The sequence below is a fragment of the Aythya marila genome (genome assembly GCF_965140915.1).
Source record: "Aythya marila genome assembly, chromosome: 3".
In the NCBI taxonomy this organism is placed as follows: Eukaryota; Metazoa; Chordata; class Aves; order Anseriformes; family Anatidae; genus Aythya; species Aythya marila.
The window spans coordinates 16,610,772-16,634,102 of record NC_139044.1 but is presented as its reverse complement, the minus strand read 5'-3'; the positions used below and the strand labels follow the sequence as shown (position 1 = coordinate 16,634,102).

General features: G+C 38.3%; 2 protein-coding genes across 3 annotated transcripts; one reads left to right on the top strand and one right to left on the bottom strand.

Moving 5' to 3' along the window:
* The first annotated feature begins 33 nt into the window (after window positions 1-33).
* Window positions 34-6,106, top strand: TRMT61B (tRNA methyltransferase 61B). 2 transcript variants are annotated; one of them, XM_082757178.1, is made up of 7 exons: window positions 34-471; window positions 570-672; window positions 3,129-3,319; window positions 4,302-4,393; window positions 4,814-5,052; window positions 5,685-5,765; window positions 5,914-6,106. In XM_082757178.1, exons 1-7 carry the CDS (start codon window positions 49-51, stop codon window positions 5,955-5,957), a joined length of 1,173 nt encoding a protein of 390 aa, XP_082613304.1. In that variant the 5' UTR covers window positions 34-48; the 3' UTR covers window positions 5,958-6,106. The 2 variants fall into 2 exon arrangements, with proteins under 2 accessions (XP_082613304.1, XP_082613303.1); XM_082757177.1 differs by having other exon boundaries at window positions 5,658-5,765.
* Window positions 6,107-6,152: 46 nt separating this feature from the next.
* Window positions 6,153-12,019, bottom strand: SPDYA (speedy/RINGO cell cycle regulator family member A; the record flags this gene model as incomplete). The annotated part of the gene is made up of 6 exons (XM_082757179.1): window positions 6,153-6,277; window positions 7,538-7,832; window positions 8,941-9,112; window positions 10,367-10,452; window positions 10,731-10,789; window positions 11,791-12,019. 6 exons carry the CDS (start codon window positions 12,017-12,019, stop codon window positions 6,189-6,191), a joined length of 930 nt encoding a protein of 309 aa, XP_082613305.1. The 3' UTR covers window positions 6,153-6,188.
* Between the last annotated feature and the right edge of the window lie 11,312 nt (window positions 12,020-23,331).

The window sequence follows — 23,331 nt, the reverse complement described above, 5'->3', positions numbered from 1 at the left end:
GGGCCCGGGCAGGGCGGAGCGGGGCGGGGGCGGGGGTGGGGCGAGGCCATGGCGGCGTGGAGGGGGCTGCGGAGGGCGCTGAGCGGCGGGCGGAGGCCGGTGTGGGCCGCCTCGCTGTCGCCCGAGGAGAGGCTGCGGAGGCTGCTGCCGCCGGAGCGGGGCGCGGAGGAGCCGAGCGGGGCTCCCCGGGGGGAGTCGGCGCCGCCGCCGCCGCCGTTCCGTGCCGGGGAGCTGGCGCTGGTGGAGGCGCCGCGCAGGCAGCGCGCCCCGCTGCGGGCGCTGTGCCGGCTGGCGGCGGGCGCGGCGCTGGGAGCCCCCGGGGGGCTGCTGCTGCCTCACGACAGCGTCATCGGGAGGCTGCCCGGGGAGGTGGTGCGGCTGCGGGGCGGCGGCAGGCTGCTGGTCAGGAGGCCCTCGCTGGAGGAGTACGCGCTGCTCATGCCCCGCGGGGCCGCCATCGCCTACCCCAAGGTGCCCGAGGAGGGGTATTTTGGGGGAAAGGGGGATGAGGGAGCGGCCTTCGTGCTGGTAACGCGGTGCTTTGCTTCTCTCCCCCCCCCCCCCCGCAGGATATCAGCGCCATGCTGCTGATGATGGACGTGCACCCCGGGGACACCGTGCTGGAGGCCGGCAGCGGGTCCGGGGCGCTCAGCTTGTTCCTGTCCAGAGCGGGTGAGAGAGAGCCGGGGGGGGAGGTGGAAGCGGGGCCGTGCCCTGAGGGCATGGGGTGTGTGTGTGTTAACCAGGGAGCGGCGGCCAAAAGCACTTGAAGGTAGACTCCAGCTGTATGTTGAGTGCGGGCATGCAAAGGGTCCCTACGGGTCCCACAGAAAGCTGAATTTCACCTCTTGGTGCTGTTGGCTTTCTTGCTCATTAGGCCCATCCTCCTGGCTCACACCTTTTTTCATTTCCTTTTCCCCATCTCATTTCACCATCGGAGTAATGAGATTGCTGGGTACCAATGAAAATGTTTGTTGTTTTTTTTTTTCTTTATGTTCCCAGCTAGCCTGGTTGGAGCTAGATCTCAGCGCTCTAGCAGATGGAGAGCCTTTGTTTGCACCCATCGTCACTGTTGTGTTTGTACCATTCAATTCCATTAACAGCTGGTTCGAGGGATAACTCGGCAGAAGTCTATTCTTTTCCTTTGTCTAGGCTCTAGGTTTAGTTTCCCACTAGTTTAGCGCCCTAAGCCTGCGCCCTGCATGGCCAAAAGAGATCTGGTGTCTGCAGCAGGGAAGTGACAGGCAGATGTCACTGATTAGGGCAGGAGGTAGGCAGGACCTCCTTGCAGTACCCCATAGATAGTTTAGTTTTGCTGGAATCCGTCTGTTTTGTAGTTGTTTGAGGAGAAACCTCACCCTTAAACCTCATCTCATCCGTAGGCATCCTGGTAGCGGACCACAGTTCGGAGTAGCTTGATTGATGGACTCCTGATAGAAAAACTTCATTAAGGAATAATAAAAGATACCAGATTGTTTCCTGTAATTGTTTTTGCACAGACCTGAAAAATAAAGCACTATTTTTTCTAACTTTTTTAATGCATTTCTGCTTTTGCAGAATATTTAGCTTTCCCTGCAACATTAAAAGAGGTTTGAGGGTAAAGGTGGAAATATCATCACGGCTCATATCAGTCTTGAGCTGATAAAAGAGAAAAGCATAACTTTTGTATCTTGAAGGCTATGTTCAAATATATGAGGTTTGTGGGCAGCACACTGTCACAGTGACTGAACACCTGCTGACTTACAGTAAGATCTTTGAAAAGTAGAAACTGTGATGTATGCAAACTTCACATGCTGCAGCTTCACTATAATGGAGGTGTTTTGTTTTGTTTTTCCAGATAACTGGTTGTCCTTATTTTTCTGGAAGTCAGTTTTAAAACGTAGGAAACTAGAATGAGCAGAGTGAGGAGTAAGAGTGACTCCAAGGTGAACAGTTTTATTCTTCATATTTCCAAATTTTTAATCTTGAGTAATAAGGAGTTGGTGCTGCAATTTTACAATTGTTTAAGATGATCTAAGACTAAAATCCTCCCTCCTTTCATATTGATTCTGGCCTCTGCCTGCTGCAGGGTGAGCTAGGTCATGGAGAGATTGGCAGGAAGCCCATCCCTTATTTTCTTTGGGTTTTTTTTGGATTCACAGTGGGATCAAATAGGTGAGGGAAGGAGTCTGTTGACTCCACCTTAAAATGGCTTAAAAAATCCTGGAACATTACCTGCTGAGCTGCTCATTCCAGAAACCTGTACTTGCCCGTTAAAAAGTAGCAATGAGAAGCGAATGGTACGATAGGTTTGAGAAATTAGAATAATGCAAGTATAGAATAATAGAGCAATGTATACATTGCTGGCTTTGCCTGGGTAGCCTGCTAACACTTCCTTTACTAAGAACATTGTATACAGTAAATTTCAAGTAAATTTAAAACTTAAAACAAGTAATGAAGTAATGTATAATGGTCATAAACAATAACATGAAACTAACACAACCACGTGTAAATCAGGGAGTACATGAGGAAAACCCGTCTATGGAACTGAGATCATCGAGCAGGTCTGTGGGGTTCTTATCCCTTCCTCAATTCTGATTAAGGGAAAGGTGGAAAAAGAACAGCAAACAGTTGTTTTTAGTAAACAAACAAAAAATCAGAATCATCAAATATTTAAAACTATCACTTTCAAATCTTAACAACAGAAGCAGTGACTATCTGTCCCCTTTATATCATCTGTGAGTAGTGACCTGCATTACAGCTCTTTCAGCTGCTACCTCTGTTAGCTGTGGTAGATGAATCACAAGTAGATTGGGCCACAGATATTCAAGTCATCTTTTGCTGCAGGAGTTACTTTGGAAGGACATCTTAGGAATAGTTTGCAATGCTGTAAATATGTTTTGTTTCTATCTATGGATTGATTTCAGTCTATAGAAGAATTAACCCAGCACTTTATCTGCATATATTTGTTTTAAATGTAAGAGAAATAATAAATTGTAATTGATTGTTTCATATGTGGTTATTTCCTAAAGTGAAGTTGAGATTTAACAGCATACTTCTGTCACTTACAATGCTACCTTTTCTTAAATTCTTTATTGTGGATGGGGAAAAAAAAAAGTAGTAAATGTAGTATTTTTGTTTGTTTTAAGTCGGGCCCAAAGGACGAGTTATAAGTTACGAAATCAGAGATGACCATCACAATTTAGCAAAGAAGAATTACAGGCACTGGCGTGCTGCATGGGAAATAGGGCATTTGGAAGAGTGGCCAGATAATGTGGATTTCATTCTTAAAGACATCTCAACAGCTGCTGAGGATATGAAATCTTTAACATTTGATGCAGTAAGTGCAATAAAAATCCCCTCATATGACATAAATCAATGCTTATATTTTCTATATAACTTGAAACCTCTAGTGCTCACACTTGCAGTGGGATCCCCAAATCTAACGTGATTGCAAAAGCAATCAGATGATCATCAATGAAAGAAACACCATGATTTTTTCATCAGGGCATGGGTATTTCAAGGTTTCAATTATGCTTTCCCATGTAAGAGTGATATGCTATAGTAGGGAAATATTAAAATTACTCACTGTTGTCTTGTAAGCGAAGATATACTTATTTTCTTGTATTTTGGAGAAATACAGAAAATTTTGTATTTGAATAAGACATTTCAAACATTAAGAAAAATATACAAGCTTATTAAATTGTGAATACTTAAACACTTTGCTACCAGCTCTATGGAATACATAATGTTCCTAAGCAAACAAACTGCTTATATTAACTCTTCAAATAAATGACAATTGTGTTAAAGGATTTAAATGAAGAAACAAAATAGTACAAAAATATCATTTTTGAAAACTTTCAACAATCCACAGGAAGGGTCAGATGCATCCTTTCTCATCATTTCAGTTTGAATAGTTTTCTAGCAAAAGATGGATAAATTGACAAAGAAGTTTTCTCAATCTTGAAACAAGGAGCAAGTTAGACATCGAAACTGTAGTGTGATCACTGTATTATGCAGATGCATTGAACGTTTTAATGTTTGTAAACAGGACATCTAAAGCTATTCGTAAATATAGTCTCACAGAAGTTTTTATTAAGGTGAATATTGTGGAGTTTAATTAGGAGGAGGTTTAACATTTCCACAGGACTACTGTGTTGGTGAAACATGACTTGTGTTGATAGATATTTCTCTAAGCTCTTCAGAAGCAGTAATAAAACTAGTTTGCAATGACATGCTGCTATAGTATGCATTCATTTTTCATACATAGATGTTGTTTTTCAAACACCGTTGTTATGGAAAAAATAATCTTTCTCTTGCAGATAACTCTGGATATGATTAGCCCTCAGTCTGCTTTATCTGTTGTACACCCAAGTCTTAAACAGGGTGGTGTATGCACTGTATATTTAGCAAAGTAAGTATTTAATTCTGGCACTTAGAAATTTATTCAGGCATCACCTGAAATTGTTACAAAACCAAGCACCTCCTAAAACATACATCCAATGTAAATGTAGTAATTTTAAAAAAAAAAAAAAAACTTTTTTGCAACTTTCATTTATTTCCTTTTTTGGGAGTTGTATAAATTACACTTGGCTATATCTTTTGGTCTGTACTTCAGGAACTATGGTCAGTGGAAGTTCTTAGTTAATGACATCCTCAAAGTAACTATGTACTGTTTTCAATTCAGTAGTCAGGTTGCTATCTTCTTTACCCTAAAATCCAAGTACTTGTATAAACAAAGGTGAAGAATGTGACAAAGGCAATAGAATTGAGGCTAAGTTTACTATATTGATTTCAGTTTTCAAAATATTTATCCTTTGCATTTCTTCAAAAGCATCACACAGGTTATTGACCTTTTAGACAGAATACGGACCTGCAAGCTCCCATTTTTATGTGAAAGTATTGTTGAGGTAACTCACAGAAAATGGTTGGTACTCCCTGCTAAAATCAAGAATTGCAAATCAAGCCAAACAGCGGAAACTCAGGAAAATACTGAGGAAGAAGCTCACCAAAAAGACTATGATGAAATCCATATTCAGGATCAAATAGTTCTTAAAGACATTGAATGCAATGGTAAGAATGTTATTGTTAATGAGCTAGCCTGTTACTAGAATTTTGATAACCCAAAGATACAACGAAGGCAAAGTTGGTTTTTTTGTTCATTTTAGGAAGATGAGGGTTGTGTTTTTTTTTTTTCTTCGAGGTCAGCTATAGACAAGCTTTTTGGACAACATTGTCAGATTTGAAAAAGAATTTATTAATGGTCATTTAAATATCTTATTAAAAATCCAGACTAAATAGAAAATAAGTGGCAGTCAGCACATACAAAATGACTGCCCTTCCACTACTATTTTCAAATAAAATTCAGTCCTCCATACTCGGCCTACTGCTGTTTTAGAGAACCCTGGTGGGCTCAAGGATTCCACAGAAGAAATGTTACCACTGTACTCTGTATTCTAATTGTGCTGTTTTAGCAAATCCAGAAAATTTACTTTATACAAATATATATATACTTGTAAATTCTATGGTAGAGCACAGAGGTCTGAATGTACTGATAAATAGCAACAAAACAATTTAAGAAAAACATTAAGAAAATGAGAAGATGTCAAGGAATACTGCATGTGCGTTGCTAACTGTAGTCTGTTTTGTTGTTTTTTCTTTGAAAACTTGTTGGAAAGAATTACAAAAGGATGTATTTCTCACAGAATCATTTTCTGATGATGCTGAAACATACTGCTCGGTACCTTACGTTGCTAGACCATCTAATTGGCAGGATGCTCATTCAGGTGAGACAGAGTGTATTCTATACATATATATATATATTTTTGTACTAGGACTTCACATGTTACTATATCATGAAATCATAACATTTATAATAAACTAAAAATTTTACATTGAAATACTGAAGTAGTAACTTGTTCTGTTTTCAACCAGCGTTCCTCACCAAGCTGAGAAAGTTTCGACCCCTGAATTCTTGATGCTGCTGTGATGTTAGCTACTAATTTGAGTGTTGTATCAGAATAAACTGTTACAAAATAGCTGTGTTTTGCAAGTTGTGTAACTTAAGTAATTTCTGCTTTGATTTCTACTGCCTATAAACTCTTAAATCCCCTGTGTGATTTAAGGGGAATGTTTTAACAGAATCATTATAGTACTACCGTGCAACACAAATTTTTCTGCAAATCAGAGTATCTGTATCACTCAGTTTTTCATTCTTCATGGCTTGTAAACCAATCCATGGATTTGTCTTGGTTCAAGATGCTACCTCGTCTGCTTTTCCTGGACTGGCTCTGACAGTCTACCAGAAATCAAGAGAAAGAAAGTAAGAAAATAGTGGATCGATATTTTCTCTTTGAAATGAAAGTGAAGCAACTTCTGAGTTTACTAAGTACCAAACAGTGATTACCAGTTTCTCTAAGAACAATGTTTGCACAACTGTAAGGGAAACTGAAATACATTAAACATGGTCTTTTGATAAAGCCGTACTCACTTCAAGAAAAAGATCAGTTGATGAAGTACTCAAATAGTTAAAATAGACACAAACAGAGCTATAAATTAACTGTACCTCTATGGTTAATTAACTGTAACCCTAACCAATATTAAACATGTATACCAACAACATTGCACTTTATCTGCATAATTGAGGCCTTACACAGGAAATTTACATCTCAAGTGTGTTCCACTCTTAACAGTAAATTAAATAATAAACGTTTAAACTAACTGCTCTATGTAATAGAGGCTTCTCATACAAAGGCTCAGGAGACTACTTTGAGTAGTTCAATATGCAGAGGTTCTATTACATTAAACAATTTTCACAGTAGACTGTTGTATTTTCTACACATACCCCCAACCTTAAAAGGATATCTTCCATAAATTGTCAAAGACTGAGATACACTTAAAAGAGAGTGTGAAGTGCTGATTTAATGTACATACTAACTGACGACTGTAATTGAGGAGCCTGCCCTTTCTAAAAACACCACTTTCGAGAAGAGCACTTATAACTCACGTAACACACACTCCATTCGTGTGACAGACACACCAGTATTTTTACTGTTTCTTCTTGCCAAATGCTTTTCAAATAGGATTCCCAGTTTAATTTATAATATGAAAATAGTAACAAATGCCTAAATAGACTAGAACACAAAATTATCTAGAGTAGTTGATGAAAACACTTTGAACAGACTCAATGTGTAATGCAGTTGGTACTTCTAGGAGGAAACAAGATGTGAAAGTGTCAATTAAATGTTTGGCTGAAGCAAGATGGTATTTGTGGCACAGAAAAGGAGAACAAGGAATATTTTGCAAACATTAGTTCAGATATGGTAGTAGTTCTGTGGTAGCAGGTGGTTTTCCTGATACCACAATGTCCAAGTATAAAAGTTTACCCAAAATAAAGAAAGAAAATGGTAACTGCATTTTTAGTAGATACTTCCACTAACACAGAGGTTGGGTCTTGTCACACCAAGAAGCACATAGTAGTCCCTACAGTAGTCTAAACAGCAAATACTGTCCCAGTTACATAAGCTATTTGAAAATTATTTGCAATATTAAACTATACCTTGGGCATAAGAAACAGGAGAGTCAACCAGCATTTTTTCAACTGGAAAGGTGTCCTTCGTATCCTGGGCTGAATGTAATTCAGTCATCTCCAGTGTGCCAGTTGAGGAGGAGGAGGAAGATAATCCTAGTCGCACAAATCTTCCTTTCCTACCGCAAAGCAAACAGTCCACAGGCGTATTACTAGGTCCTCGTGGCAGCTGTTCTTCATCTTTGTTGTAGCTCCTCACAGCTCCACTGTGGTGCACAGAACGTTCTCGCTGCCATACATAATGTGTTGGAGCGATAGCCATTACCTATCAGAATAGCCATTCTATCAGGAACCACAAAAATAACTGGCAAACATATAGCTGAAAACAAGGGATCCAATTCATATATGGCAGAGAATTAAGACTAGAGAGTTGAAGTGGGTGTCATCTATTATTTATCTGCCTTAGTCTAACTAGAAAGTTTGCTACATTAGGCAACAATAAATGAACCAGTTATGAATCAGATGTTGAAACATAAGTTTTATAGCTTTGTATATTCGTGTAAATCATCACAAATACCAGTTCATGCTTTGTTGGACTGAAGATAGTGTCTTACTATTAAACTAGGTGGATCTTCTGACTCACCATGTCACTAAACTAACAACTGCTGAAAATTGGGAGGGTATGCTGGGATAAGCATTCTACACTTGCCTTGTTCCTTGTATTTTTCCCCATTAACATCTCATCCCATCCATAGAGATGGGATGCTAGAGTAAATAAGATCTTCTTTTCCACCAGATGTAGTGAACAGTACCTGTCAGGGCTCTTCCAGACAGACACATGCCATCTGGAAAGTGAGGAATGTCTATTTTTTCACCCAATATTTAAAAAAAAAAAAAATGTAGGTTGTAACAGGCTATTAATAGAGAATGTTAAAAACGCAACCTTTCTTTTTTGAAATGCAATGATAAACCATTACCCTACAAAGTCAACTGAGGTTATGCTGTTAATTTTGAAGAGGAAAATTTCACCTGAGGTGCTATGTTTTGGAAGGTTTTACTTTGTGTACAGTTTAAAATTTATAAAGCAAAGACACAGATAAAAATATTTCTACAGTGAATGAAGTGAAACAGCTAATGCTAAATTTTAAGTAAAAATATCTGCATAAAGCAGAAAGATTCTTCTCATTAAAAACTGCTTTTAACAGCAGCATAACTTATTCTAATTTACCTTAAAAGCATAGTTTCAAAGACTATATTTTGAAAGCAGAAGAAAAAAAACTTTTGGAGGGTAAATGGGCCATTAAATTTTAGCTGCATCTTTTCCTTCTTATGGCTTCTATACACTCTTTAAGGTAAAAATGTTTGTATAGAACTATAGTGTTATCTGGTATTAATTGCAGTTTCAGCATCTACAATATTAAAACCCTCCCTACCTCTTCACAGCAACGTCTGCTTACAATAGCCCTGTAGTCAATTCTACTCCATAGTTGATCTCTTAGCTTTAAGAAATCAGGAAAGAGCTTTCTCCATTTTTTTCCCAAAGCCCATGGGAAAATGTCATACTTTGATTCTTCATCGTCTTCTTCCACTGTATTTGCCAGATACCTTTAAACATATATATGTTTGTGTCTGTAAGTGTTATTCAATCTAGAATCATTCTATCGGTGTGATTTCTAACAGTAAAAGATGTAATATTCAAGTAGTTCTTAATATCATGAGAAAAATTGCTAACAAAACATTTCTCTCTCAATATTACATGTTCTTAACCAGAAAGTCCCACATATATCTTTCAGGTAAACATAAGCTATTATAATAAATGTTTTACCCTAGAGCCTCCTAAATTAGTAAGTAGGTAAGAACTAGCATATCTTGAGAGCTTTCACCTGATACTGAATTCCTGTAACTCATACCTGAAAAAAATTCTAGTTCTGGTCTCCTTCCCATTTTTCCTCACTTGATCCTAATCTCAGTCTTCTCTCCAGGCCCACTCTAATGTGACCCTCTGACACTTTCTAATTCTCTGTTATCTTCTGTTATCTTCTTTCTCCCTTCAGTGGAGTCAGATAACCTCCTCTCCCATGCTTTATGGATGCTATCTGGAATACCACATATGGTAGAAGGAGCAGCCATCTTTCTCCTTGCACTAGTGTGCAATCAGAGCAGCTGCCAAGTGCTATTATAGAAAAAGATGACCTGAGCTCTGTAACACTATGAAAGAAAATACTTCATCACTGTAGGTATAGCATATATCCTTATATATGTATCCTATAATACAGAACTATATAGGCTCAGTAAAGACAGATTTATGATTGCACCTCTATTTCAATGTATAGAAATTTTATAAGGGTTCAAAAAAAAGTTCTCTGAAATTACCTACCTATATTTTTACAGTTGACTCAAATCACCTTGACAGAAACTTAGTTAGTAAAGTTACCCCAGAGTTGTGCATCAGGATGAAACAATTCAGTTAAAAGGACTTAAAAGATGGGTAAGATATTAAATAAGGTCTTATAAGAAAAAGCGTGAGCTTTACATATGTTGCCACATATTGCCTTGCACTTACTTCTCTTAATGGAAAAAAAGTTCACAGATTAACAGTTCTGTAAGCAGAAGTCCATGCTATGTATTACAATACCCATGTAAACATCCCCTCATTGCTACTCAGGTTGGACATCAGGGAAACAACACTGAATTTGCACTGATTATAATGTGTGGATTATGTTTCTTTGCTTCATATAGAACCCCAAACAACTACAAAGTGGTTATGAAGTCTCACTGTATATCAGAATCATTAGTAAACAAAGGAAGAAACTAATGCAAAGTTTATGCTAATAAACCAGATAATTTAAGAGTACTTACAGAGCAACAAAGAAATTGATTCTGGTATGCTCATTTATTGTGAAGTTAGCCCTCTTGAAATAAACGAAAGTCATCGCCAAAAGATACTGTTTTAAAATGTAAATTATTACATTCATTATTAAGTATTAACATATTATTTCAATATAACATTTCCTAAAATGCTTACATGTTTGCCTCACACAAAACTACTTTGTTCATTCTTATCAATGAGGAAAGCATAAATTGAGTTTCTTGAAGTTTCCGTATGAATACATTAGAAAAAAATATATATATGGTCTGTATTCTCATAAAATTAAGTGATTAGCAGTCAATTTTCACTGAATAGTTAGTTCTATTATTAGTTCTGTTAACAAAGAACACTTACCTTGTCTGTAATTTTACAACAACAGTCCATCCATAGGAAGTCTTGAATCACATCATCATCTGCAACAAAATAGTCATAGCATTTCAAACTATAACATTGTTTTTCTTAGGAAGTCTATGTAAACAAATAACATAAGTTCCTTTTATCAAACCAAACAAAAGAAGCTGGACCCACCAGTAGAGAACAGAGAAACTGACAGGGAAATGGATTAGGTATGAAAAAACAGAAGACAAACTACGGGAAAGGTAAGGTGACTGACAGTATCTCACTCCATGACACCAAGTGAAGGTGAAAAAATCACCAGTATTTTTTCTACTCATGTAACCTTTTCCTGCATAAAAGGTTCCCTCGAGTAATGTACAGTTATTTCTGATGAACCAGAGACTGTTGAGATCTCTGCACCTTGATTACCTGACAGCTTTTACAAAGCAATACTTGCTTGATTACTTGTGGTCAGTATACGTCTCTGTGAACTTGTACTTTAATGTTCAAGTTTAAATAAATTAAAAAAAAAAAAAAAAAAGTAATCTATGTCTCAATCTCTTCTAAATAAATACAAAACTTTATATGAAAGAGATACAAATGCAACAGAGAGGCACAGCAGTTCCTCAGATATTCTTCTCATTCAGTTTCTCTCTCTAAATTCTTATTCTTATAATAAATAATATGTATATAGAACTGAGAGACCAGCCTCTTTTAAGCCTTGTGTAAAACAAGATATATGTTGTTTTGCATGTGTTTCTTGATTTCTTGAAAGCTATGAAGCTATGAGAAAATAGTAAGGTATGGGAAATTATTGTTGAAGGAGGTACCATACCATATTGTTTTCATTTTTCATTTTAAAGGATGATTTTCATCACTTCAGTAGCCTTTTTTTTGTATTTTTAACTTAAGCATTAAGTGTTTATACACTAGAATAAAACAACAAAATATGTTTAGACAAAGACAGCAACTATTTATAAAAAGCTCTCTTGAAATTATCATTGAGTTTAGAAAACATACTTACTTATGGTTTTCTACTGTTCAGTCAAAACACTGATATCTATCATTATTAACCTACCAAACAACTTAAAGAAAGCTGTCATTTCCTGACGCTGAATAACTAGGCATGGTCCCTTTGGATGTATATATTTATGACTAAGAACCCTTTTTTCACAATTTTCTTGATGGTCTTTAAAAGCAGGCCGCTTCAATCTAACAAGTTTTTTTTGCTGATGTGATCTGGATGCACTCGATTTTACATGAACAGTGACAGTGGGAGGTGTCTGACACACCAGATTGTGTCTCATTTTGGTAAGTAAAAAGTTCCTGTTAAAAAAGAAGAAGAAGTTAGCTACAAAAAAAAATATATATATATATATAGTCAATTTTAGCAGTACGTCTCTATAATTGTTTTGTTCAAATGAAGCGTTTTCAGCAAAGCTTCATCTGTCAGGTGATATAAAAATTTATTTTATCAGTACGCAGTGAATTAGGCAGTTAAATTTGGTTCTGATTTGATAAAGCTCTTTTTCAGTGGAAGCAGACTTAATCGTTCATTTTTCATTCAAGATTTGAAAACACATCTCCTTTCCAGAAGAAGTTGCAATTTGTCAGATCCTCATGCATTTATCCAGGTCTACCAAGGAGTCTCCATATCTCCGCTCCTATCTATGAAGGGGTATTTTTAAAGTAATGTTAATCGAATCAATGTAACATTGCCATAATCAAACCATATGATATGAAAAATAAAATCATGAAATGCCGAATTATTTTTATAACCTTTGGTTATAGCCGCTGGGGACAAAATTTAAATTAAGTAGGAGATAATGCAAAGGCATAACCAAGGAAACAAACCTATGGTTTCTTTAAAAAATCAAGAGGACACCAAATGGCGCGTGAGGAAAGCTACGTTTTATACACGAGAAAACAACTTTAATTCTTCAGTAGGTCCCTACACAGGGTATATATAGGGAGACAGCCTCCCCAGCTCTTAGTTATGACACAGAGGGAGGGGGAAACAATAATAATAATAAATAAATAAATCTCACATTGGGTACGTAATTACCCAGTTTTGGTCCCCAGCAGGTGAGTCCGGAGGAGGCCCCGCCTCACACGGGCCGCCGCCCCCCTCCCCTCCTCGCCTCTCCTCAGCGCCGCGCCCTTGGCAGCCCCTGGGAGCGCGGGACGCTGCCGCCCCCGGCCCTACCTCTGCCGCCTGGGGGCGCTGGGCTGCAGCGTTCCGGCGGAGCCCGCCGGGCCGCGCCAGCCAATCAGACGGGGCGCGGCTGTTGCTAGGGTGGGAGGGGTAAAAGCAGGGACGGGGCGCACTGGGCCTGGCGTTCCTTCACGGGGAGGCCCCGCGGGTGGTGTGGTGGCTGGAGGCCCTTTGGGGCACGGAGCACGACGTGGTGGAGCTCTCCATCCCTGGGGAAGCAGGGATGGTCAGAATCTGGTCATCTAGAAAGCCTTTTTTAACACAGATGTTTCTATGCATGCTCAGTCAGATTGAGTCAACCTGCATTAAATTATCCTTCATGTAAAAACAAACAAAAATTCTCTACCTTTTACACGTCCATACTCCTGTTTGTGCACAATGCTGTTCATCTAAGGCACTCCAAGCACTCAATTACCAATCATTTGATAACTGTGGAAAGCAAAGGAAGGATAAGTTACAGAAAAATCTATTTAACCACACAAACCATCGAAACTAGGAAGATAATTTTTGTCATTTTTTGAAGTCTGTAAAACATAAAGCTGCAGTTATTGTAAAGTGTGTGCATTCTTAATCTTCACACCTTCAGATTTGCATTCCTCACAGCACCAGTAAAAAGGAGGTTACAAAGTAAATCTTTATCTATACAGCTTCCCAGCGTTTGTATGTTTTTTTTTTCCCTACAGCTCTCTCCTTTCTAAAATAGTTTGGCTTTTTTTGACTGTTTTTTTTTTTTTTTTTTTTTTTTTTTTTTGAGCTCTTGGTTCTGCAACAAAATATCACAAGATCTTTTCTTTTCACCCTCAAAGATCTGTTACAATCAAGTTCAAATTACTCAAGAGGTATTGTGATCCACTCTCTGTAAACCTTTTCATACTGTTCCTCACCTCCCAGGACCCAAGGTTCAGTTGCAATACATGCTCAATGTGCTCAGACTAGCTTGGTTCAGACTAAGGAAACAGGAGTTGTGAAAAAAAGCAGTGAGAAAATTTGCAATTTTAAGCTTCTCTCCTTGCAAAACTTTACAGATTAAGGTAGGATTGCTGAGATGGGGATTACTCAAGCACTCAACTTGAAACATCATGGAGAAACATCAACATGGAAAGGCATAAAGCCCAAGAGGAAAAATCAGGGTGTCTGAAACTGACAGCTCAGACCAGCAAATTTTTTCCAGGGAGTCACAAAGGCTCACAAAACCCTCCTGGATGCTAGCCTGGCTAGCTACCTCTTTGGAGGTGATGAGCTTAATGTAGTGGTTAAACTCTGCATATATTTTAGGTACATTTACTAATAAACAATTGTTTTGTATTTCTGAGTTGTGTATCTTACATTCAGGTCTCTACTGGGTATATGGTAAGAAGTTCTTGAACAGAGTGATAAGAAGGAAACAGAACTTTACTGGACTGTAAATACTCTGCATGATGTAGAGGACCTAACTGGTTCTCAGCCTTTATTACTAAGGTATTAACTACAGGTTTTACATATGTATCATTAACTACAGTTTTTGGAAGTTTGTTGAACAATTAATTCATCCAAGCATATCCGGGAGAATGTTTTTTGTTCTCTGATTTCCGAGTAACTCAGTGAACATCAGAGGGCACTATTTCACTACAAGCAATTTAAACTGAGACACTATAGCATTGTCCTGCCTCCTACGCTGAATTTATATAGTACTTAACTCAGAGCCCTTCCCATAGGATGACATTAGATAGTTTGAGTTACTCTTTATCTTTATATGCTATTACAGTTTGAAGTATTTTATTTATATATATATATAATTAAAACCTTTTGGAATTGTTTCAAAATCTTGTTTTTGCAGAAAGAAAAAAAGATTTTTGTAAATACTCTGGAACTGAATTATGAGAGATATATAGTTGCATAATTACCCAGTAGCTAGTTCGAAAAAGGCAAATAGAAAGCAGTTTACTTCTCTTAAATTAAAAAAAAAAAAATGTTTTCAGTAAACCAGTTGTGAGACACATGGATTAAGAAATATCACTGAAGTAATACTTGTAAGGTAGGAAAACAAATGCCTTTGATATGTGGTATCCTTCCTAGTGGACTATCTAGTGGATGATCTTAGAGTTTTTTTCCACTCTAAATGATTCTGTGATTATAATGAGGTTTTTGTTGTTGTTGTACCACTGGAAGAACTCCTGATACATCTTTTCAAAGGAAGTCATGAAAAATAAACATTGGTTTGTCTAAATATAGATCATTGTTCAAATATAATGTGTATTTGTCCAATTATAGACTTTTTCTATTTATTGCTGAATGTAAAATAAAAGGAAATAAAATAATAGCTCTCTTCCCTGTAGAGAGAACTCCTGCCCTTGTCAGGGGGAACCCAGTCTCTCAGTCAAATATGTTCTAGATGAAACACACACAGGATGAGAACTCTATTCCTACAGACATGTAAATAAACTCAAGCATTCATCTAAAAATTAAAGGCTGGACATGCTATAACTCTGTTAGAATATAGGGTGCAATAAAGCAACAAAGTTTCAGAATATTTCAAAGAAATAGGCAAACTACATGAATCCACATCTATCACCAGTAATCTGCTTCTTTTATTTGGAAAGGGAGAGTAAGAATTTAGATGAGTTGTGTGAAACAAATCATTACAGCATTGTGGTGCCTGAGCTAGAGCTACACTTAACACCCTGAATATGACTTACCTCTTTGGTACATGAACTAGTAACTAATGACACTAGAAAGGATTGTTATAGCTAAATCTTTGCTGTCAACAAACACAACAGTAGGATTAAAACTAAAAATGATCTAGTGCATCTTAAATATATATCAGTGATGGATGGATGGACGGACAGACATGGAGATTGCCGTCTGCTTTGTTTGCTTGAAAACTTCTAAGCAAACAGCAGGATTTTTTAATACATAAATCCAAAACTACCTCTGGTTTCTCCCAGGTGCTGAAAAAGTCAGAAACTATTAAAAAAAAAAAAAAAAAAAAAGGAAATACTGCAGCGAACAAGAAACAACAGATGACAGAAGAATGTCAAGGCTGCCAGCGAACACAGTGCATGTCTAAACATGCTGCTTCTGCATACTGCAAATCAGCCAAATGCTCTGCAGCGGCAAATCTACATAAAGTACTGGGGACATACATTTGAACTTGCTGTTCATTTCTACTGTAGGCTGATATATCCTGTATGAACTTAACTGACTCAAAGCAGAAAGTGGAAGCGTTTACTTTTTTTTTTTTTTTTTTTTTTTTTTTAAGGATTGGCAGTTCTGTTCTGGTTGTAAGTGAAACCAAATAGTCTTACCTGAAGAGATGAGACTATGTGAGACTATGTTAGGTCTTCACCATCATGTGTCTCTCAACATCATTGACTCTGAACTCTTTACTGCATATTTTATATCAAGGGGAAAAGACATGAAGTGTACAGTGCCCCTTAAATAATTTTTTTTGAACCTTCTGATACCACCCACAACATTTTAGCTTTTAAAAGTAAATGGAGGTTGCATCCTGCACATTAGTGAGCATTTAATAAGCATGGATATTCATTATCCTGTTGTGCCCATGAAGTTTCTTCATACTGTATTGTGCAAAGAGCACTAATAAAACAGACTCCTGTACCACCATGACCCAGAGCCATTTCTTTCAGATGCAAAGAGCAGCAGGCTGCCTCAGACACGTGCAGGAGTGAGGAGCAGCTGTGTCAGCTGTGCACAGGGAGCTTGCAGTGTACTGTGTGTGTGCAGTGACTGAATTGCCTGCATTTCTATTGAAAAATACGAGCTCTTCAGTGTGCAAGTTTTCACTTCTCTCCTCTCAGAAACTAGCAAACACTAGACTTTACAAATCTTAGCAATGAAAATATAGCTGGACCAATAAAATTGTAAGACCTTTTACTTTAATCAAACAAATGTTTTTATAAAATCACAATACTCATTTCACATCTGGTGAACAGCAGCACACATTCGTAGTCCCATTGATGTTAATGCATATGCAAACATTAGTACACAAAATCATTGAAAATCTAAGCAACTAATTATCCAGAAAATATATCTATCTTTCTACCTAAGGAGATAAAAAGTAGAAAAACTTCGGTGCTTTCAAAATAATGTCCTTTTTTTTCTGAAGGTAAGTTCATCATTTCTTAAATTCATAGCTGTTTGAGTGGATGAAGAATAGGTGGGAGCCTTCAAACTCTAGCTAGCCAGTTTTTAATTCTATAATTGGACAAAATCTGTAAATTATATCATCTTTCTGACCTTGTTTTCCAATTCCAAAGTTTAGATTTACCTGTTAGTTTACTGGTCGCATAACTCAGATCACAAACTCTTCCAAACACAGGGTATCTATTTATTCTGGTTTTACACCGTGGAACACAATTGAATCTTTTTCCATGACCATAGCCTCTATAATATGAAATTATATTAGTAATTAAGATGTTTTAATTTCTCTATTGTCAAAGCTTATTTTGACAGCAGGGCATTCACAGACTCATCCCATTAAAGGATTAATCAACAATAACATAGCTATAATTTCTGAAATAAGGGAAAAATATTTTTATATGCAAATATTTTGACTCCGTGCTGAGAAAGGAAAAGCCTCAAGTTCAGTAGCAGGAAGGCAAAACTTTATAGACTAAAACCAGATTAATTAAATTGTAGGCTGAAGAGTCTGGATGTTTTTTTTTTCACCCCAATCCAATGGTTCAGGCTTCAAACGGTTAAATTAGAACTGCCACAGTTTGTTAAACATTGATTGGCCCTCCCTAGAAGCAATGGGTTCTATAATTACTCTACAGCAGGTCAAAAAGCTTTCTTGTTTCTCTGAGATCAGTAATCGCAAATTGTAAAAGTTTTCTCACCCAGAGGTTGAAGCAATAAAATGACTAGTACAAGGGCTGTAAATTAAAGTGCAAACTGAAACAGATGAACTTTGGTAATAGCTAGCTAACTGGAAAAAAAAAATAAAGATAAACGCATGAAATAGGAAAGTAGTTACAACACAAAAGCAATGTATTTCAGTAAGAAAAAAAAAAAAAAAAAAAAACACAGATTGTCAGCTATGAAACACCTCGCTCCTTTTAACCCTACTCTTTGGTGCCCATTGTGTTATGCTAAATGGTGTTTGTGGGCTTAGCTGCTTCTGCTCAGCTCTTCCGTGTATTTATTCAACTTTGCCTTGGGTATGACTACAAATACAAGCTGCAATGAGGTAAGACTGGGTGGGGATTTATAGCATGTGAGCTGCTCCACAGAAACTACCTCTGTGAATGCTGTGGCCCTGTCTTTGTGTTTTGTTTCGTTTTGTTTTTTTTAATGAATAAATGTCTTTTTTTACTGCCATGTACAACACTGTCCATAGCCTGTTACTGTGGATTAGCTGATATATGGTCAATCTACACCCAAGTTTGCCTTGTAGTGACCTGTACACATAGACAAGTCTGACATAAGGAAATTTAATAGCAGACACCTCCAAGTACTTAACGTACCTTCCAATACCATCATACTGAGAAACTGGACAGCTATCTGTCCATACAGCCATCTGCTTTGGTTCTTAGAACAGCACTGAGATGTTGTCACACAATTAAACATGTTAAAATCCATTTAGGACTCTCAAACAGTTTTTAATAAATTTAACTTTTGACAAAGTTCCATCTGTAATGGCTAAAAGGGAAAAAAAAATCTTATATTCCAGAACTGAAACAATTTTAGTTTAAATGGAGCTCCTCTGACTACAGCTTGTGATGTCACATTTTCTTCTAAGCCCTTTCCAAACTATACGAAAACAGTGAGTATACTAAGGGACTGGGCACAGTATGAGATTACTGTGCTTGACTCTCTGCTACAAAGTAGGCTGGATGAAGACTTACTCATTTTTTTTTTTACCTCTAATGCTACACAGTTTAAGCAGCTTTGAACACTGACAATAGCTGCTGTGAAAATGCTGTAGGTATAAGAGCCATGAAGACATATTTCCATGGCAGTAAAGAGAGGGATGATGACGAGCCTGTTAGTGACCCCACCCACTGGGGTTAAGACTAAGCCCTAGCAGAAAGGTGAGGATGCCATGATGTATCAGACAGGTTGGTTTCTATAATCCTCAAAGATACTAACAGAACACACATTAATTGCATGAGCATCTCTCTCCAGTGGCTACACCCTGTCTACTTTTACAAACCTCTGAACCAACAGTTGTATGCCTCAGGTACTCTTACTTTCAGCCCAAGCTTGATGGAGAACCAAGGTGCAGGCATCTAAAGCTGAGGACAGGTTTATGACTGTTGCCACTGCCTCTGCACTGATTTTCATCTCCGGTGTGCACAAAAATTTCAGCAAAATAAACAGTTACATTTATAAACTGTGTTACTACTCAAAGAAAAAAATGTCATGATCTATAAACAGGCCAAAAATACACAAAACATAAGCTATCTTTTTACAGTGTTCAGAAGCAGTTATGACAGTCTTGCAGAAAAGACACAGTTGCTCATTTATTTTTTTACTGGGTCTTTATTTGACCAGCTACACGTGGCCAAAACATTTAAGCTCTGTGTTACTCTCGATGTTCTCATTATTCATAAAAAGATAATAGTACTTACCTGCTATGTAGTGTTTTTCAGTCCTGCAGGAAATAAAAATGGCAATGTTATTACAGTTCTTTGAGCAGCAGCATACACTGGTTTGTGAAGGTCTGGAATCTTCAGAAACACATCATGGACAAGATATTATATATTATTTCTCAGTATTGTCCTCTTTCTATGGTACTTTCAAGTGGCTTTCTTATGGTCCATCCTATGTAGAGAGTATAGTCTGAAAAAAAAAAAAAAAAAAAAAAAAAAAAAAACTGATTGAACACATTCTAAAAGTGTCCTAATAAAAATTTCCTTAGGTTATATATAACATATAATTGCCTGTAACGTAGAAAATGTATATAACAATGTCTACCATAAAAATAAATAAATAAATAAACCTGTTTTCATTTTTGAGCATAAGACTGTTTCTGCTTGTTTCTAACTTCATCGGCCTTAACCAGTTGAAAGTCATCATGAATTTTCAAAAAGCATTAATTTTGTGGGAAAACACTAGTAGCACTGTTTTGCACTTTGGCATAATACTTGGCCTATTTTTAGGGACATCTTCAGAAGAGCACAGCCCAAACCAACCATGTTTGGAGCCTCCGAAAAATCTCAGTTAGAGCTGGATTGCCAAATACTCCAATGAAACCGATCATCTTCTCCCTACTCATCTCTCCGATCTGCCGACCACAATACATGTCACAGCCCCACCTTGCATCATTTCCTGATAGTTCAGGAGTGACTCATAGATTCTTGCAACTTTCCCTGAAAGCAGATTTTATCCCTTTTCTGTGCCTGTGGAGTGTCACAAGACCACTCACCCAAGTTCTAGGGAACACCTGCAAATTACGTTGTAAAGACACAGGCCAGATCCCATTATCACACTAATTCTTACTGGCTTCTGAAAGAGCTGAATTTATCTCCTCGGACCTGATCCACAGTTCACTGAGTCAACAGAAAGTCTCCCACTGGCATCCACAGTTCTTCAAGTAATACTTAAGTGAACTGAACTAGCTTTATTCTCCAAACAGATCTGGAGCAGATATGAACTGGAGAGCAAAAGTTGAACAACACAGATCACCCAAGTTTCTCAAATATGAGCTTACATATCCCCTAAAGACTAGTGATCAAAACAATTTTATACATATATAAGAACCAGAAATGTGTTTGTAGCATTTAAATTATAATTGGTCTGAGCTGTAATTATGCTTTCATAAGTGTAAACCACATCTATCCTACACTGCACTGCCTAATTGGCATTCAGCTGTTTGCTAAGAGGAGATATGTCCAACAGCTGATAAAACTCTGCTGTTTGTAACCAGTAAGCAAGATCTTACCTTGAGAGCATTACACTGGGAAAAGTCACTTTAGAAACACCACTGAACAAAGTCATGCATTTCACCCCAAAAAAGCCTTTTATATCACTACAAAAGGTTCAAAAATGGTCCTCCTCTCTAAGCCCCAGACACTGAGTTGTCTCTGTAATTAAGCTATTTCAATACCTGGATTGTTTTATCTCTCTAACCATATGCCTACTCCACTGGTTTATGGTTAAGAGAAGCTTCCCTCAAAATAACCTGGAAAGACGGTAAAACTAATGCAATTGAGAATGGTTTTTCACTCCCATTGCTTTGCTGGAGGATGACATTGTGAAGAGCAACTCTCACAATTTCCAAAATAATAAGCAACATCCACATGTATAAACAAGAATTTATTTCGATTTGGAAAACTGGAGAAATTAAAGATAATGAGACCTGCATCAGTTCCCGCAAATTGGAGCCAAATCAAATGCAACATGGTGCACCTATCTTTCCATTAGCTATGGTTTGGCTTTCTAACGCTGATAGTTAAGGGAACACTTAATGTGTCACACTACAAGGCCAAAACACACTGCAATGGGCTTCTTCAGACCACACATATATCCAGGTTGAATTCAACCTTTAGACACTGTTTTTTGTACACTGACAATAAAGACTTGTCCAGTATTTGGAGGTGGTGGAAAAAGCAGCTTTACTTTCAGTAGTAGCCACTATGAGGTTTCAAGACTGCAGACTAAGGCTTGGTTTATTAATACTAGGCACAGAGGTTTACCTATCCCAAACAAGGGCCAGGGGAACAAGGATTAGCATGTGTTCACTCTGTCCTGTTTCTATAAAGTTACAATATTAAAACAAAACAAAAGGCAAAAGCCTATCATTAAGTGTACTGTTCCCTGTTTTTAAAGTCGATGTAGTTCAGCTTGGCAATTTGACATGACAGGGTAACTCCTCATCTTGAAAAAAAAACAATACATTTACACACAAAAAGAGATTTACCATAAGACAGGCATTTCTGAGCCTATTGATCCTGCTCATCTTTCTGCAGAATGCCATCATCTGACAGCAACAATGTGAAAAGTCCATGTGAGAGACTTTAAAAGTCTTTCCAAGTTTTCACTTCGCTAAGATGATGCTGTTAATTTGAGTCATTGAAAACTGTACCAGAAGAGTATTAATAAGCCACTCAAAACTGCAAGAAGAATTACAAAAAAAAATAAAATAAAAATGGAGAAGTCTCATTCAGACTGTACTAGGAGCAGACTTAGAGAACAGTCATTTAACTCAGACCCATCAGAGAGAGCTCATCGATTTCAGCGGGCCGTTGTGGACTACAGTAAATATGGAAACAGAGATGCAACACAGACTCAGCTCACATAGAGACAAAACGGCACAGACCGCTAACCTGTGCTTACTTTCAGAACATGCAAAGGTTTTAAACAGTTTCATTAACTGAGATTTGCATGTAAAAGGAGTGGCAACGAGTTTGCATTGTACAGTGAATATCAACACTGGTAAGAGGAAGTTTCAACTGTCCTTGAAAATACCGATTTCTCATAAATGCGGGATGTCGTTGTTTTTCTCCTTTCCTAAAATAACTTAGTTTTCAGGACACTGGTATATCTTTCAGAAAGATTTTTTTAAGCTGAATTAATACATTCAGAAAAGATTCAGAAAAAAGGTGTACCACACCTTCTTTTTGTTTTACATTTTGGCATCCCTTTTCCACTTCGGAGAGTAATTCTAAAGCCAGCAGCAAGCTTCCCTACCTTTCGTCTTCTGTAACATTGCCAGGGCTTTTGCACTACCTACAGTTTCACATGTTCCTGGTAAGCTGCACTGCTCAGGGACATGGTACCAAAGACTTTGATTTCTCAACGAGGAAAGTGCAGACAGTCCCGTGCCAGAGCGATTCGCTTCAGAGCAGTCCTAAAGGGGAGTAACCAAGCATATACAGTACTGTTTTAGGGGGGGGGGAAATAGGAGAACGATTCCTTGAGAAAGCGTGCTCTGCATAGACAGGTGCCTGTTTTTTTTTGCTAAACTAACTCCGGGATTATCGGGATTTCTGTTAAACGCTCATAGAAAAAGAGTTCAGCAGGCACCACCGAGCAGAATTAATCATTAAACATCGCTATCTACCGCTGCTCCTCGGCCCGACAGAGGGGGGCTGCGGGAGCAGGGGGTGGCAGCGCGACCCCCGGGGGGGGCACAAAACACCTCAGGGAGGGAACCAAAAGGGCGAGGCAGGGCCGGGGAACCCCGGACACACTCGGACACACTCGGACACACTCGGACACGCCTTCCCGGGACTTCTCCCGGTGACTAACAGTTTCTCCTCGTCGTCGGGGGCGGCTGCCTGCTGCCACCACCCCCTCCTCCCCCCGCCGGCCCGGGGCAGCGCGGTTTCGTCCCCTCTCCCTCCCTCCCTCCGGGCCGCACCTCGGGGCGCTCCCCTCGGCCGCCCCGGAAGGGGCTATATTTGGGCCGGGGCAGGGAAAGGGAGGGCGCTGAGCTCGGGCTCGCCCTGCTCCATCCAG